This window comes from Poecilia formosa, unplaced genomic scaffold (assembly GCF_000485575.1).
Source record: "Poecilia formosa unplaced genomic scaffold, Poecilia_formosa-5.1.2 Scaffold54, whole genome shotgun sequence".
In the NCBI taxonomy this organism is placed as follows: domain Eukaryota; kingdom Metazoa; phylum Chordata; class Actinopteri; order Cyprinodontiformes; family Poeciliidae; genus Poecilia; species Poecilia formosa.
Genome location: NW_006799993.1, coordinates 351,046 through 372,556, shown reverse-complemented (window position 1 = coordinate 372,556; position 21,511 = coordinate 351,046). Strand labels below are relative to the sequence as shown.

Sequence of the window (21,511 nt, the reverse complement as noted above, 5' to 3'; positions counted from 1 at the left end):
TGATGTTTATAATCCGTAAGCGGACACGGTAATGGTGGCATTTTTGTGGTTCACATTACAGAATATGTACATCACTTAGTTTTTCTTGCATGTGATATTGTTCAAATATTAGATGTTTAAGCTAAACTACCTTAGAAAAGTAGTTTCACGTTCAAAAGTACACTTCTTAAACATGTATAAATATGTTTATTATTATTATTATTATTATTATTATTATTATTATTATTATTATTATTATTTTGTCAGGTGACAAACACAAAATTCAGTGTACTTTATTGGAATTTGCTGTAATGCAAAGTAATGAATACTGAAGTGGAAGCATAATGATACATGGTTTTGACTTTTTACCACAAATGAAAATTTGAAAGTGTGGTGAAATTGCGTTCAGCACCCTTTACTCTAATGCCAGTAAATACATTTAGTGCATCAAACTACAAAACACTACTGGCACATCCACACAAGGAATCACGGTGTTGGCTGCATCATGCTGAGGATGTCGTTCATTTATAGGGAAAAGGAATCAATTACAGAAAACGGTTGAAACCACTTATCATTTGCCTTCCACTTCACAATATTATTACATAAATTAATACATTTTGTTTGGGTCCAAATGTTCAAAACGACAAAGTACATAAACACTATTTCAAGGTATTAAATCAGCTTTTCCCACTTCAAATTCATTATGCTTTTGCCATAAGTAACGTAACACTGATTTACAGTTGGTTTGAAAACTAGAATGTTAAGAAGTGTAAAAATGTGTGCAAATGTATGCAAATAATTAAAAGGGGGGAACATTACAGAGATGTTTCTTTTATCAGACAACAGCATCTGTAGATGAATTGTGCAAATAGATTGTGCAATTTCCATATTGTACAGACATACCTGCTTAGGCTGAGGCAGAAAGTTATTGACTGTAGAGATGCTCCACTTCCCATCGAGGTACTGCTGTGCCTGGATGGTGACGGTGCTCAGAGATCCAGTAAGCTGCCCTCCTGCCACCGTCACCTGCACACTGGTCTTAGACCCCGAAGAGGCAGAAGGGCTCTGGGCCCAGCCTGGAACTTTGTGCCGCTCCCCCAAAGGCAGGATAGAGCGGTTCGTAGACTGGCCTTTCACTAACTGCTTGGCATGGACACTTGCGGACGAACCAGCGATTCTGGAAGGCTGTTGCTGAGCGGACGTGGTGGGCAACGCTGCCATGTCTGAGCCGAAGGCAAGAACAGGAGAGTGGAGTGCCTGCAAGGCCTCCTTCCTCAGCTGGTGAAGAGGCGTGGAGCACACCTGGCAGCAGTCAGGTTCATGGCTCCCAGGTGTTTGGAGCTGATCGAACAGGAAGGTTGCATATCCAGGGTCCTGCAGGGAAAGAAATTACACAAGTTAAGTCAGGAGATGGAGGAGGTCAGCATCTGCTCATGCATTTCATTTAATAGTGTCTGTTGCATTTCAGAGATGCAGAATATCAGTAAGAGCAGAAAAAAAATTATTTTGCTGCTCCATCCTGTATCTTTTTATGTATTATAACTTTCAAAGAGAAATATAAATGAGCTAAAATTGGTGTTGGCAGGTTAATGGCCTGCCACAAACCTATGATTGGATCATGTAAGTTTAAGATTTAAAAGAAATTCTGAAGGAAAGTTTTGGGGAAGGCTAATTCATCACGACTACATTAAAATATTCCTTAAAATACTTTGTAGTGCTGAAAACTTTGAGCTTCAGAGACGGCCTTGTTGTCTTTCCATTTTGTTTCTAAGAAGGCTCCCCGAGCTTTCCATCTCTGCTTAGAGGGAGTGATAAAACAAAGTGGCAGCGCTCAAAGCAAAAATTATTTACATATGATAAGTCTCCCAGCGTGAAAACATATGATAAACCACAAAAGAAAAAAACAAAAAAAACTCAAAATAACTAACTCCACAAGTAAGCAGGAGACGTGCAGAGCGGTGATTGAATTATTCAAAACATAAGTAAGGATGAAATATAACTTTATGTCTACATACACACCATCAGACACGTTTGGTCTCTTAAGAGGCATAAAGTGGCACTACAGGCTGCTGCCCTGTGGACTCATGGCCTAAGACAGGAGCTCACAGCCCGCACATAAATGTTTATGAGACCTTTGCACCGCAGAAGCTCTGTGGTGATCAGGAGGAGAGAAACAGTGGGGGAAAACAACAATCTACTGCTCTAATGCAGTGCCACTTAATACAGCTAACCCGACAGGCGCAGAGAGCAAAGAGGCCGGCCGAGGGACTCTAAATCAGCTCCTGGTTGAAGGCAGCTCAATACGCAGACAACCCCGCAAACACCAGCCTTATGAGGCATAATGGACACATATCAGCAATGCTTTTCACTGACTGTCAAACTGCTGCCTAATTGAGCTTTACAGGATAGCCGCAATAAGGTTTACATAAAGGATAGTAGTGCGTGAAGTCATAGGAAGCCAGAGTCTAATGTTAACTAAGTGGCTCAAGTTAATTATTTGCAAGCTGCCTATTTTACATGTAAACACGGACGGGGTGGAAAAGAAATGTCTCATTTAGTCTCACTGTAAACGGCTCAGCAACTGTCTTATGGATTAGCAAGTGCAGCACAGTCGCAGGCGGACATTATTGCTTCAGCCTTGTAGTCTTGTTGAGGGATTTAAATGTAAGAAGCTTACAGTTAAATGTGAAACGGTTGTGGGAGCTAAATAAGTCGGCCCTGAATCCACAGCATTGTTCAGAAGTGTAAATGCATTATGTCTGTGAATATTAAATTAATACGTGGCTTTCTTAACCTTGTAATTCATTTGGGATTTTCTTTAGCCCACTCAATATGAAAATAAACCTACCGATGAAAATGTACATAAAACCAAACCGATATTTTGGAGAAAATTACCCGTAATAAACGGCAAAGACGTAACACTTTTGGCAGCCATCAGAAAGCTTTTTCCAGCAACGCTGGCCAGATTTTTGACCATTTGAATTATTTAGTTTCCAGCCACTGGCCAAGCTTTTAAGAAAAGCCCATATTTTTTTAATAGGATAGCTGTGAAACCAGGCTGCTCGGCTCAGCTTGGTTGTATGTTTGGAATCACTATGCAGTCGGATCATCAAATCACATCTAAGTATCTCTCAATCCAGGAAGAACCAAGGTCCAAGTCCACCAGTACAAACAGGACAAAATCACTCTGGGGAAGGATTTGCTGTTAGAGGAGACAAAGGGTTGAGATGTTTGGTCTTAATGATACATTTAAAAAAAAAAAAATTCTAAATAATGATTACCTTGTACCTAATCAGGACATTGTTTCGCAGAGATGTCTTTGAGGCCTTCTTAACCAGTCAATCCAGAACATTTTATCTATTTCTGTCGTTTCATTTTTGTTTGCTGTCATCCTTGTACCATTGCCTCACTGTTTTTAACTAATAGCAATTAAACTCCATTCCTCAACAGGTTCTCAGCGCCGAGTCATCTTTGTGTTACCAAGGTGTGATAACAAACTTAGCTTCAAAGATTCAACTGTGCAGCCACTGTATAACAATGTAGTAATTCTACTTGGAAATTACAAGACAGACAAGCTAACATTTAGACTACAGCTCAGGTGTTGAGTAGAAAGCGCCTTGTTGCAGAGCTCACATCTTCAATGCTTTAGATTTGTTGCTTTTTATCAGCACAATATGTAAATATGCTACCATTACCACTATTTTCTTGATTCTTAGCACTAAATGTTATATATAAAATCCTATATTTTCACACATTAATTTTATTACTGTAATATTATAACAACCAATCAGTTAGGTGTTGGTTTGTGCTGCATAACCTCTATGCATTATTTCGAGAATGTGTTTGTCTTCTTCATACATTTTTAAATGATTGCAGCAACTTAAGGATCGAACTGCTTGGTCTAATGTGTAAACACAGACAAAATATCTAGATGTAAATCTAGATTAAATATAGATTTAACACTGACTCATGTCTAGATAAGGACTAAAGCAAAGAGAGCAGTTCGAACTATCTAGCATGGTAGCTAGATGGTAGCATGGTAGCATGCTGAGGATGTGTTTTGTTGTACTCATTGCTTTTTAACCACATCTCAAATCAACAGCTGGATTCTTAAAAGTTGGTCAAATTTAATCCCAAACACACATCAGAATATCAGCTCAACATTAAGAAATCACCTAAATGAATTAACTATGCTTAAAGTCGTAGACAGTTTCAACAACTCTGATAAGAGGAGAAGTCAGATTTACAGCTCAATTTATGCCAGAAGCTTGTCGATGCTTGAATGGTCCAAATGCATCGCTGGGAGCCCAAAATCACATGACCTATCCAGAGTGCACATAAACTGCTCACCAGAACTGTATTTTCACCCAGGCAGCGTATCTAAACACAAACAGGACAGATCCACTGACAGAAGATGAAACGGTTTATTACAAAGCAGAGTGCAATGTGATACCGAGCCATAGAAAACGCCGCTGGCAGCTATTTTTACAATTTGGCCTCGCTTCATGTCCACGTTTCCGTATGCAGGAAATTGAAGGAAAGTCAAAATAAATAAGCCCCACCCCTTCACCCTTTACCCTCCGACCACTCCTTTACCCACTCGGGGGGACTGGTAGATGAAATCAATGCCCGTCTTCCTCTTCATGCTTTGTTAGGCATTGATTTAGGGGCGCAGTAAAAGCGAAACACAAAGCTGAGCCCATCTGTTATTCAGTTTGGCTTCTGGAGGTTAGAGAGTGGGCCTTCTCCTGTAAAGCTGTCCATAAGCTTTATGCCCAGCGGTGTGAAGAAAGGGTCACGGCCGCAAGGCAGGATAGGTGGCACAGATTATGAGGATGATGATGATGATGTTGAGGCGAATGATGTGATTAAACTGAAGGCCACAGAGGAGAAGAGGTGAAGAAAAGCGATATAGGACATCAAGAGTGGCACATATTTCATGGAGGTCTGGTTATAGAAAAATTTCAAGAGCTATAGTGGAATAAAAAAAAAAGATTTTCTCCCTTCTGAAAACACCTTTTTGTTCGTCACACTCAAATGTTTCAGATCGAACCAATTTTAATATCAGACAAAGATAACCTGATTTTATTTATTAAGGGAAAAAAAGGTATAAAACAAACTTGAAGTCATTTCGAAAAATATTCACTCCCTAAACCTAATACCCAGTCGTGCACGGAGTGCACTTTACCTCACGATCCCAAACTAATGTTCCTGCAGGAATTTCTGAGAGCCGAGTTTATGACTCCAGCACTTCTAACAAACCAGGAAGCAACAAAACGTCACCAGACCATCTCTTTTCTACCACCATGCCTAACCACAGATATGATGTCTGGGTTGCTGAGCTTCCAAATTGTCCCAGTTTTATCTTGTCAATCCACTGAACATTGTCTTGTTGATCATCAAGAATTTGGCAAAAGTGAAAAGGGTCTTTTGGTCAACATTACGTTGTGCTCTGCAGTGCTGTAGATGTTGGTTTGGGTTCTTTTGTGACTTCCTGAACGAATAATCATCAATGTGCTTTTGAAATAACGTTGTTCCCTATTTTCCCCAATTGTCGATAATGATTCTTAGTGTGGTTCACCAAAGCCTGAGAAATGACTTTGTGAACCATTTCCGCTTGTTTCTCAGCTGTTCTTGACTTTCTTTAGCTCTGCACATGATGTGCTGCCTATTCCAGGTTGTCAGACAGGCTCTACTTAAATGCTTTCTTGATTTTAAAGGCCTGCTAGAAGAAAGCAGGCCAGGGTGTGGCGTCTGAAACTTAACTATCCAAAATACGTGGTCAGTCACAGTGTTTATGATTTGAACCCGCAAATTAGTTTGGGTATCCTTTTAACTTCAATGAAATCACCATTTGAAAACAGAAATGTTGGGTTTACTCAAGTTATTTTTGCCCGATAATAAAATACTTCAACTAGAGGCAGCAGCTCAAACACTTTTCTCATACGCTGTTTTTATCCTGCTCCAGCTAAACGCTTGAGGGCTTATCCATAGGCGTAAAGTAGAAGCATGGAGCATACGATGCATGAGTGCGCAAGCCCCAAAGCCATACTGTTTCTTTTATTATCCGTTTGATATATTACTGACAGGTGCAAGTGGGTGTGAAGGGTAGCATCGCTTCAGAGAAGTATGTAATGCAAGGCTGCGGCGCAGTCCGAATGCTCAAAGCATTCCCCGCACGAGGCGTGGAACCTCTCCAGGTCTTTGCGGCCATTGTTAATACGAGAGCTGGTTTTGGTTTCCAACTTGCGGCTTCTCACCGTGAAGAGTGCTAAAATTCTGCATAAGAGGTTCAGGGAGAGGCGGGAGGAGGCAGGCAGGGGTTGTGGACCTTGCCTGGAGGCGTGTGGATGGTTGTGTTGGTTTACTGCCTGTCAGTGGTGATCTTTATTAAACTCTGGGGACAAATCTAGTCAGATACTGTGGCCTTATTATGGAAACGAGCTGCACTGAGCGCCGTGGAGAGAGAAAGCCCAGCCGGTGGAGTGAACCCTTCACGGTCCTTGGAGACTGGAGTTTGTCTTCGTCCCTCACACTAACTGTGATGAAAACCAGGGCGGCGGCAGCAGCAAGAGAAACGAGCCAGCGAGCCAACTGTCTCTGTGGGTTGATGGAGAGTGTCATCACAGACAGGCCATGCCCGGAGGCTGATGGAAACAAGTTCAGCCGCAACCACTTATGGTAGAAAGCACCGGCGAGAAAGATGGACGGGATTTCTCTCCCGTGTGTCCTTAGTGTGCAAACAGAACTGAAATCACACCTCATTTACCTCGTCTTACCGCTGCACCCTTTCTCTGACCAGGCAAAGCAGAGACCCTGCCGTCTAACGGTTTCTACATTCAGTGTTTGATGTAGCACTGATGTGGAGCACCGGGCCAGATCCAACCAGTTGACCTAAATCAAGGGAAGGTCACAGTGATTTGAAATGCATGAGGCCCCTCGCTTGCCGAGACACTTTTAGGCACGCTCGATTGAAAGTAAAATACTCCGGGACACCATATTTTCTATTCCAGTTGAGCCCGACAGATATTTTCCAAGCATGAAAGCTCACTATGACCCTCTGCAGGAATGGAAGAAAGAGAGTGAAGTGAAATTGTTTCAATCTGCAGACAGGATAGGAAGGAGTTTTAGGAAAAAGATTGAGATGTTCGTAAAAACGTCACCTAAAAGAGTCCGAGTTTATTTAGGCGACAGGTTTCTGTGATTCATAGTGTCCTGCGAAAGTATTCAACTTTGTCACATTTCGTCTCATTGTAGCCACAGACCTCAACGTATTTATTGTATTTTTGTGTGTTAGAGCAACATAAAATGGTGAATTATGCCTGAAAAGTGTTTCGCGTATTTATATTCAATCTCCCTGAGTCAGTAATTTGTGGAACCACATTTTTCAGGCAGTTTTAGGTCCAAGTCTTTCGAGGTATTTCTAAACGAGCTTTACACATCTAGAGGTGGAAATTTCTGCTCATTCTGGAGCAAAGCCTCTGAAGCTCAGTGGGTGCGGATGGAGAGCATCTGTGAACATTATATATTCTCAAGTCTAGACTTTTACTTGGCCGTTCCAGTAGTCACTGGGTGAGAGGTAAATCCCAATAAAATTACAAAATGTAAAACAGTTTAAAGGGACAGAATACATTATCTATTATATGAGTTGACATAAAGGAATTCACAGCTGTTTGGTCCATTCTCTGTCTCTCTCATTAAACTGAAAAATAAGCCTTTTTAGCTCCTGATTAAGATCTAATTGCTCAATCACTCCTCACCCCCTTCCTTAGCCTCCCATTTATTGTTCTACTGGTACGGAAACATTCCTGAAAAGTAGTAAGTGCAACACCACACTGCTTTATATCTTATTCTCACACCAGTGCCAGTCCTGTTTACACATCACAGCTCTTAAGTACTTCCTACCGACTGCATTTCTTGTAAAATCAAGACCACACAGAAACTGCCGAACCTTTTCCGCTTCTAACTTTCCCTGAATGGAAGAAAATCATCTGTTTACTCGACCTGAGACGCATTGACCTAAAACGCGCACAACCCCGATAGATTGGTCCCCCAATAAACCGCAGGAGCCCCCCGTCCGGGTCCCAGGGTGATCGCAGGAGCATGAGGCTGACTCGTTTTCCCACAGGTTAGCTCGGCTCACTCTGACAGCCAAGTTGGAGAAAAACGAGCACAGCTGCTGGCCTTGCCCCGGGTGAACACAGAGCATTAAGGCAGATTACGTTCCCAAGATAAAAGCAACACATCCAGAGGTGCAATCCCTCTCAGACCCCTGCTCCATCTCAGCTCCGGAAACCCACCAACTCTGCACGGATTCCCCGAGTTCGCCTGTGGCTCTGATTAGAAATCAGGTAAAGCTTTTAGAGCCACAGCAGACTGGGGATGCAGACCATTAAATTTAACCACTGCCTGCTCGGAGGCAGAGACAGACAATGACTCAGGATGTCACACTCGCATGCTACTTAACTGTGGGAACGCCTTTGGTGGAACACAAAAAGGGACGGTACAACAAATCACATCAAACAGATGTTTGCCCACGGTCTGCTGACTTGACAACATTAAGCAAACCTGTAATAAGACTTTCCCCAAACAAAGCGTCTCAGGAAACACAGGAAGACTGTCATTACCTACCTGACGACAGCCTCGGAGAAAACAAGCGGACAACCGCAGCTACAAATTCAATCATTTGCAGTGGATGTGAGCAGGAACGCCACCTGCGCGATTCATCCTGAGGATTTTACTGTAGAAGTCCTGAAGCTGTCACCGCGAAAACACAAAATCTTATCAGGTAGTTTTGGTCTGCTCTTTAAGAGCGCTTGGAATAAGACAAAACTAACTTACAAGTAACTTTTCAGCAAGATGTAGGACCTAGTTTTAAGTCAGTAACGTCTTAATATTGATGAAAAAGTGTTAGATCTGTTGGCAAATTATTTCACTTATACCATGAGTGAAATATAATATAATATAAGTGAAATAATCTGCCAGTGGAACTAGCATATTTTCCATCAAAAATAAGTAATTATTTATTTAAAACAGGCTCCAGTTTCTTCCTGAAAAGTTACTCAAAAGTTAACTTGTCTTACTTGAAGTTTTCTAAGGTATTTGTACTAAAAACTAGAGAAAAATACTTCAGATTTTGTGTTTTTGTAGTGTAAGGGTGGAAGCTACACCTACTTTAAAGTAAGGTTTTCAAATCAGCAATTTTCCTTTTAAAAATGACCATTTCAAACTATCTTCAGAACAAAGCAGCAGGTCATAATCCCCTCTCCAACCTATTTGCCTTGTTGGGATTTGAGAATCAGTCTTCCTTTAAATGAGCATATAAATCATCGTGTCTGAAGAATCACGAAGAGCTCAGTGACTGATGACAGCCCTCCGTCTTCTCGTCGTTTCTTCCTTTTTAAGCTGGCACTGAACTGCTGACAGAATGCAAATAGGCTTTCCCCTCTGTGACACTTTTAACACACGATCGCACCACCTGCCCGTAACATCACACTGTGACACAGGGGGGAGCAAACCAGCCACTCGATGAAGCACACAAAGATTTAACAGAAAAGAAAAGCTGTGACCTTCTTGTCCTTTTTGAGTTCGGTCCTGGCTGACATGCTCTATTTTTGGGAATTTCATGCACTGCGATACATCTCAGAGTAACCTACATTGCAGTCCGCAGCTCCCCACGACGCGCATTACCAGAGACGTCGCTGTCCGTCGAATCTGAAAAGGCTGTGAGTTTTGTTGACCTTCAGCTTCATATGTGATCACTCGTGTGTTTTTGTAGATGTGTAGATGACACATTTTGTAGATGTGTCATCTCTCCATAAGGTCGACCCATTTAACAGTTACTGCTCCTCCTTTCAGAGGCCACTGTAAGCCATTTGAACTCTTGCTGCCTTGGCTTCGTTTCCCTTGAACTTTTTCACATCTGTAATGTATTTTGTTTTGGTTTAAGTGAAAGAGAAACACAAAATAGTGTCAAATTGCGTTCAAAACCGATAAAAATAAAGTTTCTTCTTATGAACTGCAACCAGCTTCCACATCTCTGCTGGAGAAAAGCAACCCCAACGTCATGATGCTGCCACTACCATAGGTTTTCCACCACACCTGTTGTTTTGCATGCACTATAGGTGACTTTGTAAGCAGTTAGCTGCTTTGTATTTGATTTAAGGGAATGGGAATAAAAAGGCACTAAATACAAATTATTGCTGCACTTTTAGATGCTTTCCACCAAATATGTTAACATTTTCTCCCGCATGGATTCTGCGTATCCAACTTTGCTTGTGGAAAAACTTGGTGATTTAAGTCTTTCAAAAAATGATTTCTTCTTGTCTTTCACAACAGGAAGGAACTTGGATCCCCTGAATTTCACTTTGTATATAAGAGTCAATGGAGAAGAACAAAAATGCACATCAGATTATGCAAATATAGTAAATAAATATGAAAACCATGCATCATTTCCCTTCCATATTACAGTTGTGCACATAAAATACAAATAAAATAGATTATGATTGCGCCACGATAATAAAGGGAGTGAATATTTCTGGAAGGCAAGGGAGAAAATGCAAAAAATATGTTCGTGTTTATACGTGTGTGTTTGTGAAGCCGTCTCTCACACCCATCCATCACTGTAGCCTCTCACCACTTGGCCATTTAATTACCTTTTCCTGTTCTCTTGTGCACTTAAAGAAAACAAGCCTTTTCAGACTGTTTGGACAGACTTCATTCTTCCTCTCCCCCACCTTTTCAATATCTTTCTCTGTTTCTCTCTCTCTTTCTCTTTCTCTCTGGAAAGGCGAGGAGGCCTCAGCTGGCTCAAGCTCTGGGTGTCTCAGCCCAAAATCCATCAAGCTTTCATCAGCTTTGACTGGGGTCAGAGTGTTGGAGGCCTAAGACAGATTCACCACTGGTAGGAAGGGAGACAGATGCAAGAAAGGATGTCTCAATTAGACATCTGGTGGTGACTGATCATTAGTTTGGTTCAATATGCATCTGATTGGAGAGATTAAACAATGCTTGCATAGAGGAAACAGCCATCGTTGTGAGAATTGCTGGATTTCTAACTGAAATTGTCCAGAGATCTCTTTTGTTTCCCACTGAAAAAAACATGTTAATCTGTGAACTAATTTCATAGTAAGTCAATAACAGGCCAATATTCACGTCTCCCCTTTTTTTTAAGTGTACATTTAATAAGGCAATGTTTCAGTTAAATAAGCCGTTATCAACTCTGTTCCACACTTCATATTCAAATTAGTATTCCCATACCATCTGCTTGAGCTTGCTTGCTTGTTTTTTGTCTGAGTGCCCACTCTATTCCACATAATTCTCGTACAACAGTTCCACCAGCACAGCCGTCCCTGTTAGTCAAAATCATTTTCATGCTGTAAGAAGCGCTGTCAACTGCCTGCTTTTCTACGGCAGTTTGCTTAGCAGGAAAACATTTTGACTGGGAATTGCAGCGCTCCCAGTTCCCTGCAGTTTACTTAGAGGGGAAAACAAAAACAAACTGCTGCCAAGGGCTTATGGCGACTAATCTCCGTTCGTGGTTAAAGTGTGGCTGCAGTGAACACTAGGAACGTGTGTTTTCAGTGGTTAATTATCAAAGGGAAAAAAGGGAGTTACTCATGCTTAAACTGAAGTAATTACGTACAGCACATGCATCCTCTGGACCAATAAATGTAAAAGAAATACATCACATCACATTTACATCAGCATTTAAATTGCGTTTTTAAATTACAAGCAACACACTGAGAGAACATGCGGAACGGGACGGTTCTTATGCACTTGGTGTGGGCCAGTTTACAGTGCCAATGTAAAAACAGCATTTTCAAAAGTGAAAACCACTAAGATTCAGAATGAAATCACAAATAATGCCACAAATTGTCATCAGACAACCATACTTCATCGATTAGAAACTCTGCAAATGTGGAAGTGGTTTCAAGTATCTGGCCAAAAAGACATGAAATGTTAAAATCAAAACATACAAGAACCTGTGGGAATATGTCAATAAATTCCTTTAAGAATTAAAGACAGTAAATTAATCCTTTTGTCCTTTTAAAGCCAAACCTTAAAGAGCATAAACCTGATAAATCTCAGTTTTTATCACAAAGACCCCCCTCTAAGTTGTACATCCAGTTCAATATAACGAAATCACAATGAGGAAATATAAAGATGAGATTCAATAAAGTGAGCTGAACCAAGCTAACCTCAATCATTCCCCTATAATGTGCTTTTATGATCCGTGATCCTGTGTGTCTCCTTCCAGTTTTCCCAAGATATCCAATATACATAACATCTGAGAACATTTATTTTAGTGATATTTATTTTGCTTTTTGGTGACTGAAAAAATAATCCAGTTTCCATTGTAATTGTTCCACTGCATGCAGCCATTTCTGTTTGAAATTTGAGTGTAAATAGCATGAAACTGCTCAAGCTCACACTGTGAATTTCACACTGGCTCAAGTCTAACATGAACCTGACTTTATGTTCCTGTTGTAATAAATAAATATAAAATCCTGGATCTGACCAGATTGCTGGGGAGGTGGGGACAAAATGATGTGCTGAGTATCCTTCATTATTAATTCTGTCCACTTCTCCCTCCAATAGACAGTATGGTGATTATCCTGGAACGCTGCCACTATAAAGGATAAATATTCATATTTTTCTGTTGCTGAGAGTGTCTGAGTTTCAGCCTCCCTCCCACCATCTCTCTCCACAGAGTCATGGTGGCTCAGTAGGTTCAGTGTGTGGGGAGAGAAGCACATAATGAGGCGCAGTAAGTGCTTATTGTTGAGCGTGGCACTTTTTTTATTTGCCTGATGTCTCAATTTTCACCTACGAGTTCCTGCACCAGTAAAGATATGTGAGCGACGGGCAAATTGGTTAACATCATAAATGTGTAGGGGTTATAGGAATACTCATTCTAGCTCCTTATATGCTAAAATCCTGAGCTGGGCTGAGCATTCCTGCCTCCTACATCCAGTCTGCAGAGCGTTGTCGCATGGAGTGACACACATTGTGTCTCAGAACAATGCAGCAGCAGAGTCAGTCTGGTAAAACATTATAGTGTAGGTACACCACAGAGCGGGGGTACTAATTTATCATAAAAGATGTCATTACCATGCCAATAACTTGTCAGAGAGCACAATTATCTCTAATAATAGAAACACAAAACATCAGGCCAGAGCTTTCAGTCAGAGATGATGTATTAATGGAAAACTGTTGTGTGTTTATAAAAAAAAAAATCCACACTGACGTCTGGCAAGAGTAAAAGGTAGAGATAAAACAAAACGACAGATAAGCTCCAACCAGTATCTAGTTTTTTTGTTTGTTTTTTTTTTTCTGCTAATTGAGAAGTCTAGACACATTTTGTGAATCTCGGTGAGATAAGGAAGTCGGCTGAACTGTCTCTGTGGAGAATAGCACAGGCTAATCCACTTATTGACTCTGCAAGATTTTCATTCACCATCATTGAAAATGCTTAGCTTATCAAAATTTTTCCACATGCACATTTTTCCACTTTGTGTTTTAGGAACAATAGCATCCTGCAAAACAACGTTGTGGACTACAACTCGAAGCTCCTTAAACATTTTCACCAAAAAATTTAAATATGCTAATTCAGACGTAGTTTTCCATGGATTTGGTGTCGCTCTCTGCAGTTATCTCCTCTATACCTCAAAGTATGTTCAAAGAATATGATTAAAATTAATTTTATTTTGTATTTCATTTGATTTTAGTAATGAAATCATTCGAAAGGGTTGCCTGGCGCAGCAGTTATCATCAATGCTGCCTGCCAGCAGAGGAATCCTGGGTTTAAACCTCAGTCAGAATCATTTTATGCAGAGCCGTGTGCATGTGTTGGTTTTCTCCAGGAACTTTGGCTTCTCTCCACAATCCAATAACATGCCTGTTAGTACATCACTCTAAATTGATCTTTGAAGGAGCTGCAAAGATCAACAGCTCCGATTTGAGAATCTGTTAATAAACATGTCCATTTAGGGAAGAGAGCGAAGAAGAAAGTCACAAGAAATGACTAGAGTTCATCACAATCAGTGCAGGGCAGTAAACGTGCAAGAAGCTGCTATTGTTCCATTAGATTGAACTTTAACTTTTTACATGCAAAATACTAAGTGTGGCACTTTGCAACATGTGGTGATAAGAACGGGTGGTGGCAGTGTCATGCTGTGGTGATATATTTCTTTAGAGGAATAAAGAAACCTACACTAGATAAGACTTGAGGCTGAGATGGATGTTCACCTTCCAGCAGGAGATCTTCAAAAACATGCAGCCAGAGATACAACGGAATGTTTATATCGTAGCACAATGATGGTCTAGTCAAAGTTCAGACCTAAATCCAATTATAAATCTCTGTCGGCACATAAAACTTGATGTTTAAAATGCTCTTTTTCTATTCTGACCAAGGAGAATTTAACTTCTAAGTCCCAGCCCTGAAAAGTCTGTGTGACTTGTATAGGATAGATAAATCAAACACAAATTCAAAAAAAATGCAAAAGTTTGTGGTTGTAAAATGACATCCATGCTTTGTGAATACTTTTTCATGTGTGTATGTCAGAGGCACCGACATGGGAAACCCTGAAGTTAGCGCTTTCTGTCTGCTCTGCTCTCCTAAATTGTCGGAACAACAGATCTCAGAAAAAGTGGAGGAATTCAGATTGATGGGAAGACATGTAATCCTGAGACTGCAGCTTGTTAACAGCTGGACGGCACAAGAAGAGGCAATATAATGACAGAAGGTGTCAAACAACGTGAAAGCTTTCAATCTGGAATGTGATTTGTATATTTTGTTGAATATTACAACAGTATTTATATGAGTCGGTCTGTTGCTGTATTCATGAATGACACTTATTACCGCATATAATAGAATTAAACAAAGGTTTGAGCAAACAACCATAGAAGACAGAGACTTATGAGACTAAGACAGGGACACAAACCTAAAGGTATCAAGTTTAGGATGCAGACTCATCTCCTTGCCTCTCATGAGTTTCTTCTTACAACTAATGACTTCATGCGAGACTGAATAACATGCTACATCCATACTTTTTTCAGACACACATTCACAAAGTCAGATGTGAAGCAGATCGGGGGATGCAGAAGCACGCCCTCACCGTGCTCAGGGTTTGATTGTTGGAGCGAAGGGGTCGAAGGGCAGCTAATTTCACAACTCACAGGGGTCAGCCCAGATGTGGCCTTCTGCTGGAGATCGAGAACCCCAACTAAAGCCCCGTCAAGAAAGACAATTGAACTCCGACCTCCGCGCTGATGGTGTTGACCTTAGACAGAGAGAACACACGTCTTAATCTGGGTCATGGAGAGAAGATCAGGTCCCCCGCTGCCAATCTGGAAACTACACGCCAAAGGAGCTCCTGCTGGTGTTTACCGTATAGTTTCTTGTTCATCAAATCAAACCATGAAAAAAAAATGTCACAAACAACAGGAAACGGTCAGGAAAAATCTTTTTCTTATCCAGGATATTGTTGTGGTCACTCAGGCCTGTGTTAGATGAACATCTGAGATCACTGCATGTGTCCTTGTGGACAGGTTGGACATTTACCTTATTCTGATTAGTTACAGGGATCAGCTGAAAACTTGGCAATTAGTATGTAATGAGTAGTAGTGCCGCAGCGGGTGCAAACAGGCTTCAGTCAGAGGTTAGTTCAGATCTGCAGCAACATAGACTGCTATAAAAGAGCCTTTCCACCCCTAAAAGAAACATCTGTAATAACTCTGTAAGAGCTCTCATTGTCCGGGTTTCTTCTAATTTGTATGAATGTTTGCCGTATTATTTAATTTAATTAGAAGTTGATACAACAAATCACTAAATTAGAGTAAGCATGCACTAAGTGAAGTAAAAGTGGCCCTGCCTGACCTTGGGATCTCGCTCTGTTAGTTTTTTTTCTGATTGTTGTGAATAAAGGCCACCAGCTCCTTTTTCCTCTTTCTTCTCTTTATTGCTGGGCAATTAGTTGGGCTTTCTGCTAAGCAGCTAGGCTGCCGTTGATTGCTTAACTCTTTACTCCCTGAATCTTTTATCAAATGCATAACACATTATTATCCAACAGATTCACAAATGTACACAAACTGGTCATTTGAACAAAGGACATGTAGGAGGACAGTTTAGCTAATACAAATTAGCTAAACTGTAAATAATCTGAATGAAGCGCACCACTAGGTGGCAGCAAAGAACTCCAATATTGCATCTGAACATATGTGTTGTATATGCATAATGAGGCATTAGAGGTATAAATGCACACATCGCCCTAACTTTGAGATAATACTCTACGAGACGTTAACACAAAACAACCGTAGTTTTAAAACAATGTTAACAAAATAAGAGTGATGAATGAAACTCCTTTAGTTTCCACTTTATGATTGTGTTATTTGATAACTGAAATCTTTTCAAAGCCAGCCCAGTTTGGCTAATTTGTATTCAACTGTAACGTGTAAAAGCCGTATTTCAGCCAGCTGACCAGCTGTCTGCAGTAAGGAGTGGAGGAAGGGAAGTGCTTGGGCGCCATAAAGACGATACCTCAGACACTTTCTCTAGCATCTCTATTAGAGGATTTCAAACTATAAGAGCAGCTCTAAAATAGTAATGACTTTGAATAACACCTAATGTGAAGTGACAAGGTCTTGTCCTTTTTTTGCCTTACTTGTTTTTCTTACCTGATATTTCATCAGCGCTCTCGTAGCTCTCCACTGATCAGAATTTCCTCAAAGCTGCACTCTAAAACAAAGATTTTTGCAGCTCTATTCCGTGCCTGCAGCGGAATAGAGCTAGCCTTTGTAAAGATCTACAGAACGTGTGTGATGGATGGATAAAATCATTTGACACCTCCGGCCTGACGGAAAAGGTATTGTGATTGAGGTCTAGAGATCACCCAGAGAGAAGGAGTGTCTCGCTTTTATGATTAACATCACGCCAAAAAGGATTTCCCTTCCTAAACAGAGACATGTGAGGCTGCCAGCCAACGGGACACGGCCAGATGGGATGGCTCTCAGATCTCCTGCACCGTTTTAGGGACAAAAATTACCCAAACCTGTGTCAACAGCTGGGAAAGGCATCCCCCTGCCGCGCTTTATGAAAGTGATAAAAATAACGCCGTGAAGTATCCCACTGTGGGTTACACCCAGAACAGGTCTGTTTTTCCTGACTGGGAGGGTCACCGTCAGCCAGAGCTGGACCTCCAGCCAACATACATCAAGGCAGCACTTTCCTACTCCTCCATTTTCGCCCCTGTCCTTTCCTGTTTTGACAGGAAACAGGAGATGATAACATAGTCGCACAAACAAGCAGAGATTGCCTCCGACCTGCTGCCATGCTGTCCTCGTGTCTGTTTTCTTTAAAGAGGCTTGTGTCCAGGCATTAAAAAAAAACATAATACAACAATGTGTTCCAAAAACACCACAGAGGAGCATATGCACACACACACACACCTGATGGACACCTGTCGTCCAGACAAGCTTTCAAAAGCTTGTCGCGGTCCATTGTCCAAAACAAACTGCCTCAGTCACGGACACAAGACTGAGACAGGAAAGATTTAAGCAGCGGCGTTCGCTGGGGGGACCCAAACATCAAACTTGAAGGGTAAGCAGAGGATAAACGTCTCGCAGAGAGAGAGAGGAAGGCTGGAGAGGGGAGTGGTTCCCAGCTTGGATCTCCTGTCCATAGCTCTTTTTGAAATCTGCGTCTTTTATGTTGTCAGGAAGCGCACCGCAGTAAGACACAACAACCAGGGTGACGGAGCCATTAGAGATGGCTTTGTAGACGGTGTGAGAATTTCAAAGGAGTGAGAAACTTTGATTGCCCTTTTTGATCCCCCGCTAGCCTTTGTTTATGAGCTAATTAAGCATTGTTCCACTGCTGCAGGGGTCTTCAGCTCTCCATCCAAATAGCACCATAGCATGACTTTTAAAAGCTGCTTTATTGCTTTTATGACACCCTCTGGCCTAACAATTAGAATGGGAATTACTTTTTATATTACAATCTAGTGTGGGAATCACCTTCTGTCAGGAACGCGCAATTAGTTTTTAAGTTGTGCAAATGTTTGCGTGCCGAGCACACAAAAGAGACAGACACACAGGCGAACACATCAGATGGGTCAAATTCAGTTCAAACCTGGTCTGTGGTGTCTGCATCTGTGGGAGTTCAAGTGTGTCCAGCATTCAGCCCTCGGCTGGACTGCGCAGCCAAAACAGCTCTGCTCTCACAAAGAGATGAAGACATAAAGGCCCAGCATGGGGCGAGGGAGCGCCGAGGGGTCAGCCTTGGACCAAAGGGGAAGGAAGGGGGTAACGTGGACATGGTAATGACCGTGTGACTTTGGTTCACAAGGCCAGCGGAAATGTTAGGACACATCTGAGCAGAAATGTGTTTACCTATTTGTGTCTGAAAGTCACACGTCACTGGAGACGCAGGTGCATCACAGTGATGTAACAACATCATTGAAAAGTTTAGCTGTTCAACTCAAGTAGATAAATTTCAATAATATGCTGATATATTACAAAATATTTCAGGTCATTTTGATAATTGTATTTCTTTAAAATATCATAAGACAACAGAAAAGGTTTTTAATATGAAATATTATCCCTGATGTGACTGACACAATGAAGGAGAGACTACTGACAAAGATCGACAAGGAGATGCTACAGAACAGACAGGGTTCTGTGTCCTGGCATATAAATCGAAAGTTAAGTGGAAGGAAAAAGTAAAGTGTGGTAGAAAATCTAGTACAGTATATGGGCTTCACCAATTAGTGCATGAAGATCACCATCATTCCTTGCGATCGCCTCCATGTCATGCCATAAAGTTAAATGTAACACGAGTTACATTTAAGATCTTGACGAAGTGGATCATTTCAGGAGAAAACTGTCTGTCTGCATATTGCTTAAATGTGAAATTGCTTTAAAAACAGTGAAACCGCACATGTGTTTGAAGAACCCATATTAGTTTCAAGTCAAGCAGTACATTCAACTTGCATTTTTGGCCACCATAAATGTAATTATTAAAAAGCTGCAAAATTGTGATTTTTGCATAAATTAATCTATAAACATGATATATTAAACATTTACCTTTAAAAAAATATATCAGATGCCACGTATTTTGTAAAAAAAGAAAAAAAAACACTTCTAAATCAACATTTTAACTATGTTAATAAGAGTGAAATATCATAAGTGTGAGCATCACAGCATCAGTTCCTGTTCTCACCACTAAAACGTGGCAGGAATTCATCAGATTCACAAGCGCAGGTGTGCTTCCCAGGAACTTCCACCCCTTTAGTGCCAGGAATCTGTTGAGGGACAGCATTTCCGTGTTGCACAGACATGTTCAGAGGCATTCCAGTGATGTTTTCGTTTGATGCATAAATTTAGAGCAGTAAACAACAGTTACGATCTGTCATTTTGATTTAGACGTCACCGAGACAAGAATTACTTCGGACCCCTGAAGCCTGTTTCAAAGATTAACTGCAAACCGAAAATGCAAAACCTTAAAGATGGTACAAAGAAGGTATAAAACTCTAACTAAAAACCAACTCGAAATGAAAGTTAAATATTGAGACAACCTAACTTTACTAGATTCATCCACCAAACAAACATTTTACTAAAAGTAGGGATGTCAGAATCCCCAAATATTAGTACTTGATGCCTATTAAGGCATTTTTAAATGACTGATATAGGAGACGATCATCCATCAAAAGAACACAAAAAAGACACAAGCTTTTTTCCCAACAATGAAAAAAGAAAATCTTTACTGAAGCAACTCTGGTTATAGTGGTATCAGATTATTAAACACTAACAAATGCCTAATCTTTAACAACTCAAAACACACAAAAAATCTTGACTTTCCTAACTTAAATAAAAATTAAAAAAAAGGTATTTGGACAAGAATAAACGTGGGGAGCCACATAACAGCCCACACTCTTCACAGGAAATTCTGCGAGCTTGATGTCACTCTCAGCAGGGGAGCTGCTCGCTACGCTGGGGGGGTCTGCACCACAAAGTTCCCTGAACAAGCAGGATGCCTCATCTTTTACAGGCGATGCTGAGGTGAGCAGGAAACGCAGAGAGACGGGAAGAGGCAGTTTGGGACTCGTAAACAGAAAGGTTTAAGTTTAAGTGCTCGGCACACATGAAGGAGATAAAGCAGCCCAGAGCTCTCCACCAAAGAGAGTGACATCATAAAACAGAACGGCGACAACAAGAGGGGAAGCATAAAGGACGTGTCTATTAATGGGAGGCCGATCATAAAAGAGAGGAGATGGAAGGTTTACTTCAGCAAGCATCAGCTGGGAGTCATGACCATCTCAAGATGTCAACATTTTTCAAGGCAGTAAAGCTCTGCTATTTGAATATAAATCTAATTATCCATGTGTGGCTGTTTTTAGGAACATCAGTAACTCTTGGTCCAAGTCGTTGCAGACATGCAGCGAAAGGCAACAAAATATTTGGCGAAGTGAGCAGTTTCATTTGGAATCTTCCCGGGAGTCTTAAAAACAGCTTTTGTTGTTTCTGTGAAAGAATAATAGGAAACCAGATTCAAACTGCAAACACCATTTTACTTTGAATATCTTTTTGGTTGCATTTTTGTCAACCAGTTGTTTTTAAAAAATCTGCCAAATAAACCAATATTAACTAGTGTTTATGTGCTATACGATAACATTAGCCTTCACATGGGGTGACTGCCGCAGTGGTAGAGCAGTTGTTTTGCAATCATAAGGTTGTAGGTTCGATTCCAGCTTCCTCCTGTTGATGTGACCCTGGGCAAGGCACTTAATCCCAAATTGCCTACCGACCTGCATATTGTTGTAGAAATGTGTGGTGAATTTGGCTCTAATGAAAGTATTCTACTGCAAGAAAAACATTTCAACATTTGCACTGGAAAATGTTTCACCATCTTCTGACATCTCCCTGCTCACCGCAGCGTTGTTTTATTAACAGAAGCTTTTTAAGAGGCAAAAAGTACCCTTTGGATACTCTATTTCCTAGAAGTACAGAAGTTTGTTGAACTGCTTCGAAGAACCTCAGGTGCCAATCTCAGAAAAGAACACACCTACTGTATCTTTATTGAGTTTTTCTTCAAAAAAAAAATCCATTATGAAAATCCATACAGTTGCAGATGACCTTTTCAGTGCTCTGCCTGTTGAGAAATTCAACAACATATATTTTTTTTTATGGAAATAAAACCAACTTGGCTGCCATTTTGCAGAATGCAGGGCTATTCCATTTCCTTTCAAATGTCAGCAGACAAATTATTATGTCAGGCCATTTAAGGCTGAAAGAAAAATGCTAGGTGGACAAACAGCTTTCCTTTCTAAAGCAATGCGTCGTAATGATTTGGAGCAAATCTAGAATGTAGGGTATTTCCATAAAGGGGATTGAAATGTAATTTATTTCCATGTCCTTGAAAGCTTAGAAAGTAAAAATCTAATAACTAGCAAAACCATCTGAGCTTCACAAACATAAAAGTAACGTTCAGCCACAATCTCCAGCAAACAGGTCACCACCAGATATGTGTCCGTGT

General features: G+C 40.8%; 1 protein-coding gene across 2 annotated transcripts in view; it reads right to left on the bottom strand.

Moving 5' to 3' along the window:
• Window positions 1-21,511, bottom strand: part of kif26ab (kinesin family member 26Ab) — an 80,972-nt gene that overhangs the window by 47,279 nt on the left and 12,182 nt on the right. For both annotated transcript variants that reach the window (XM_016672018.1, XM_007553040.1), the window contains exon 3: window positions 883-1,353. In XM_016672018.1, the coding sequence (XP_016527504.1) occupies window positions 883-1,353 (471 nt within the window). The remainder of the gene's footprint in view (window positions 1-882; window positions 1,354-21,511) is intronic.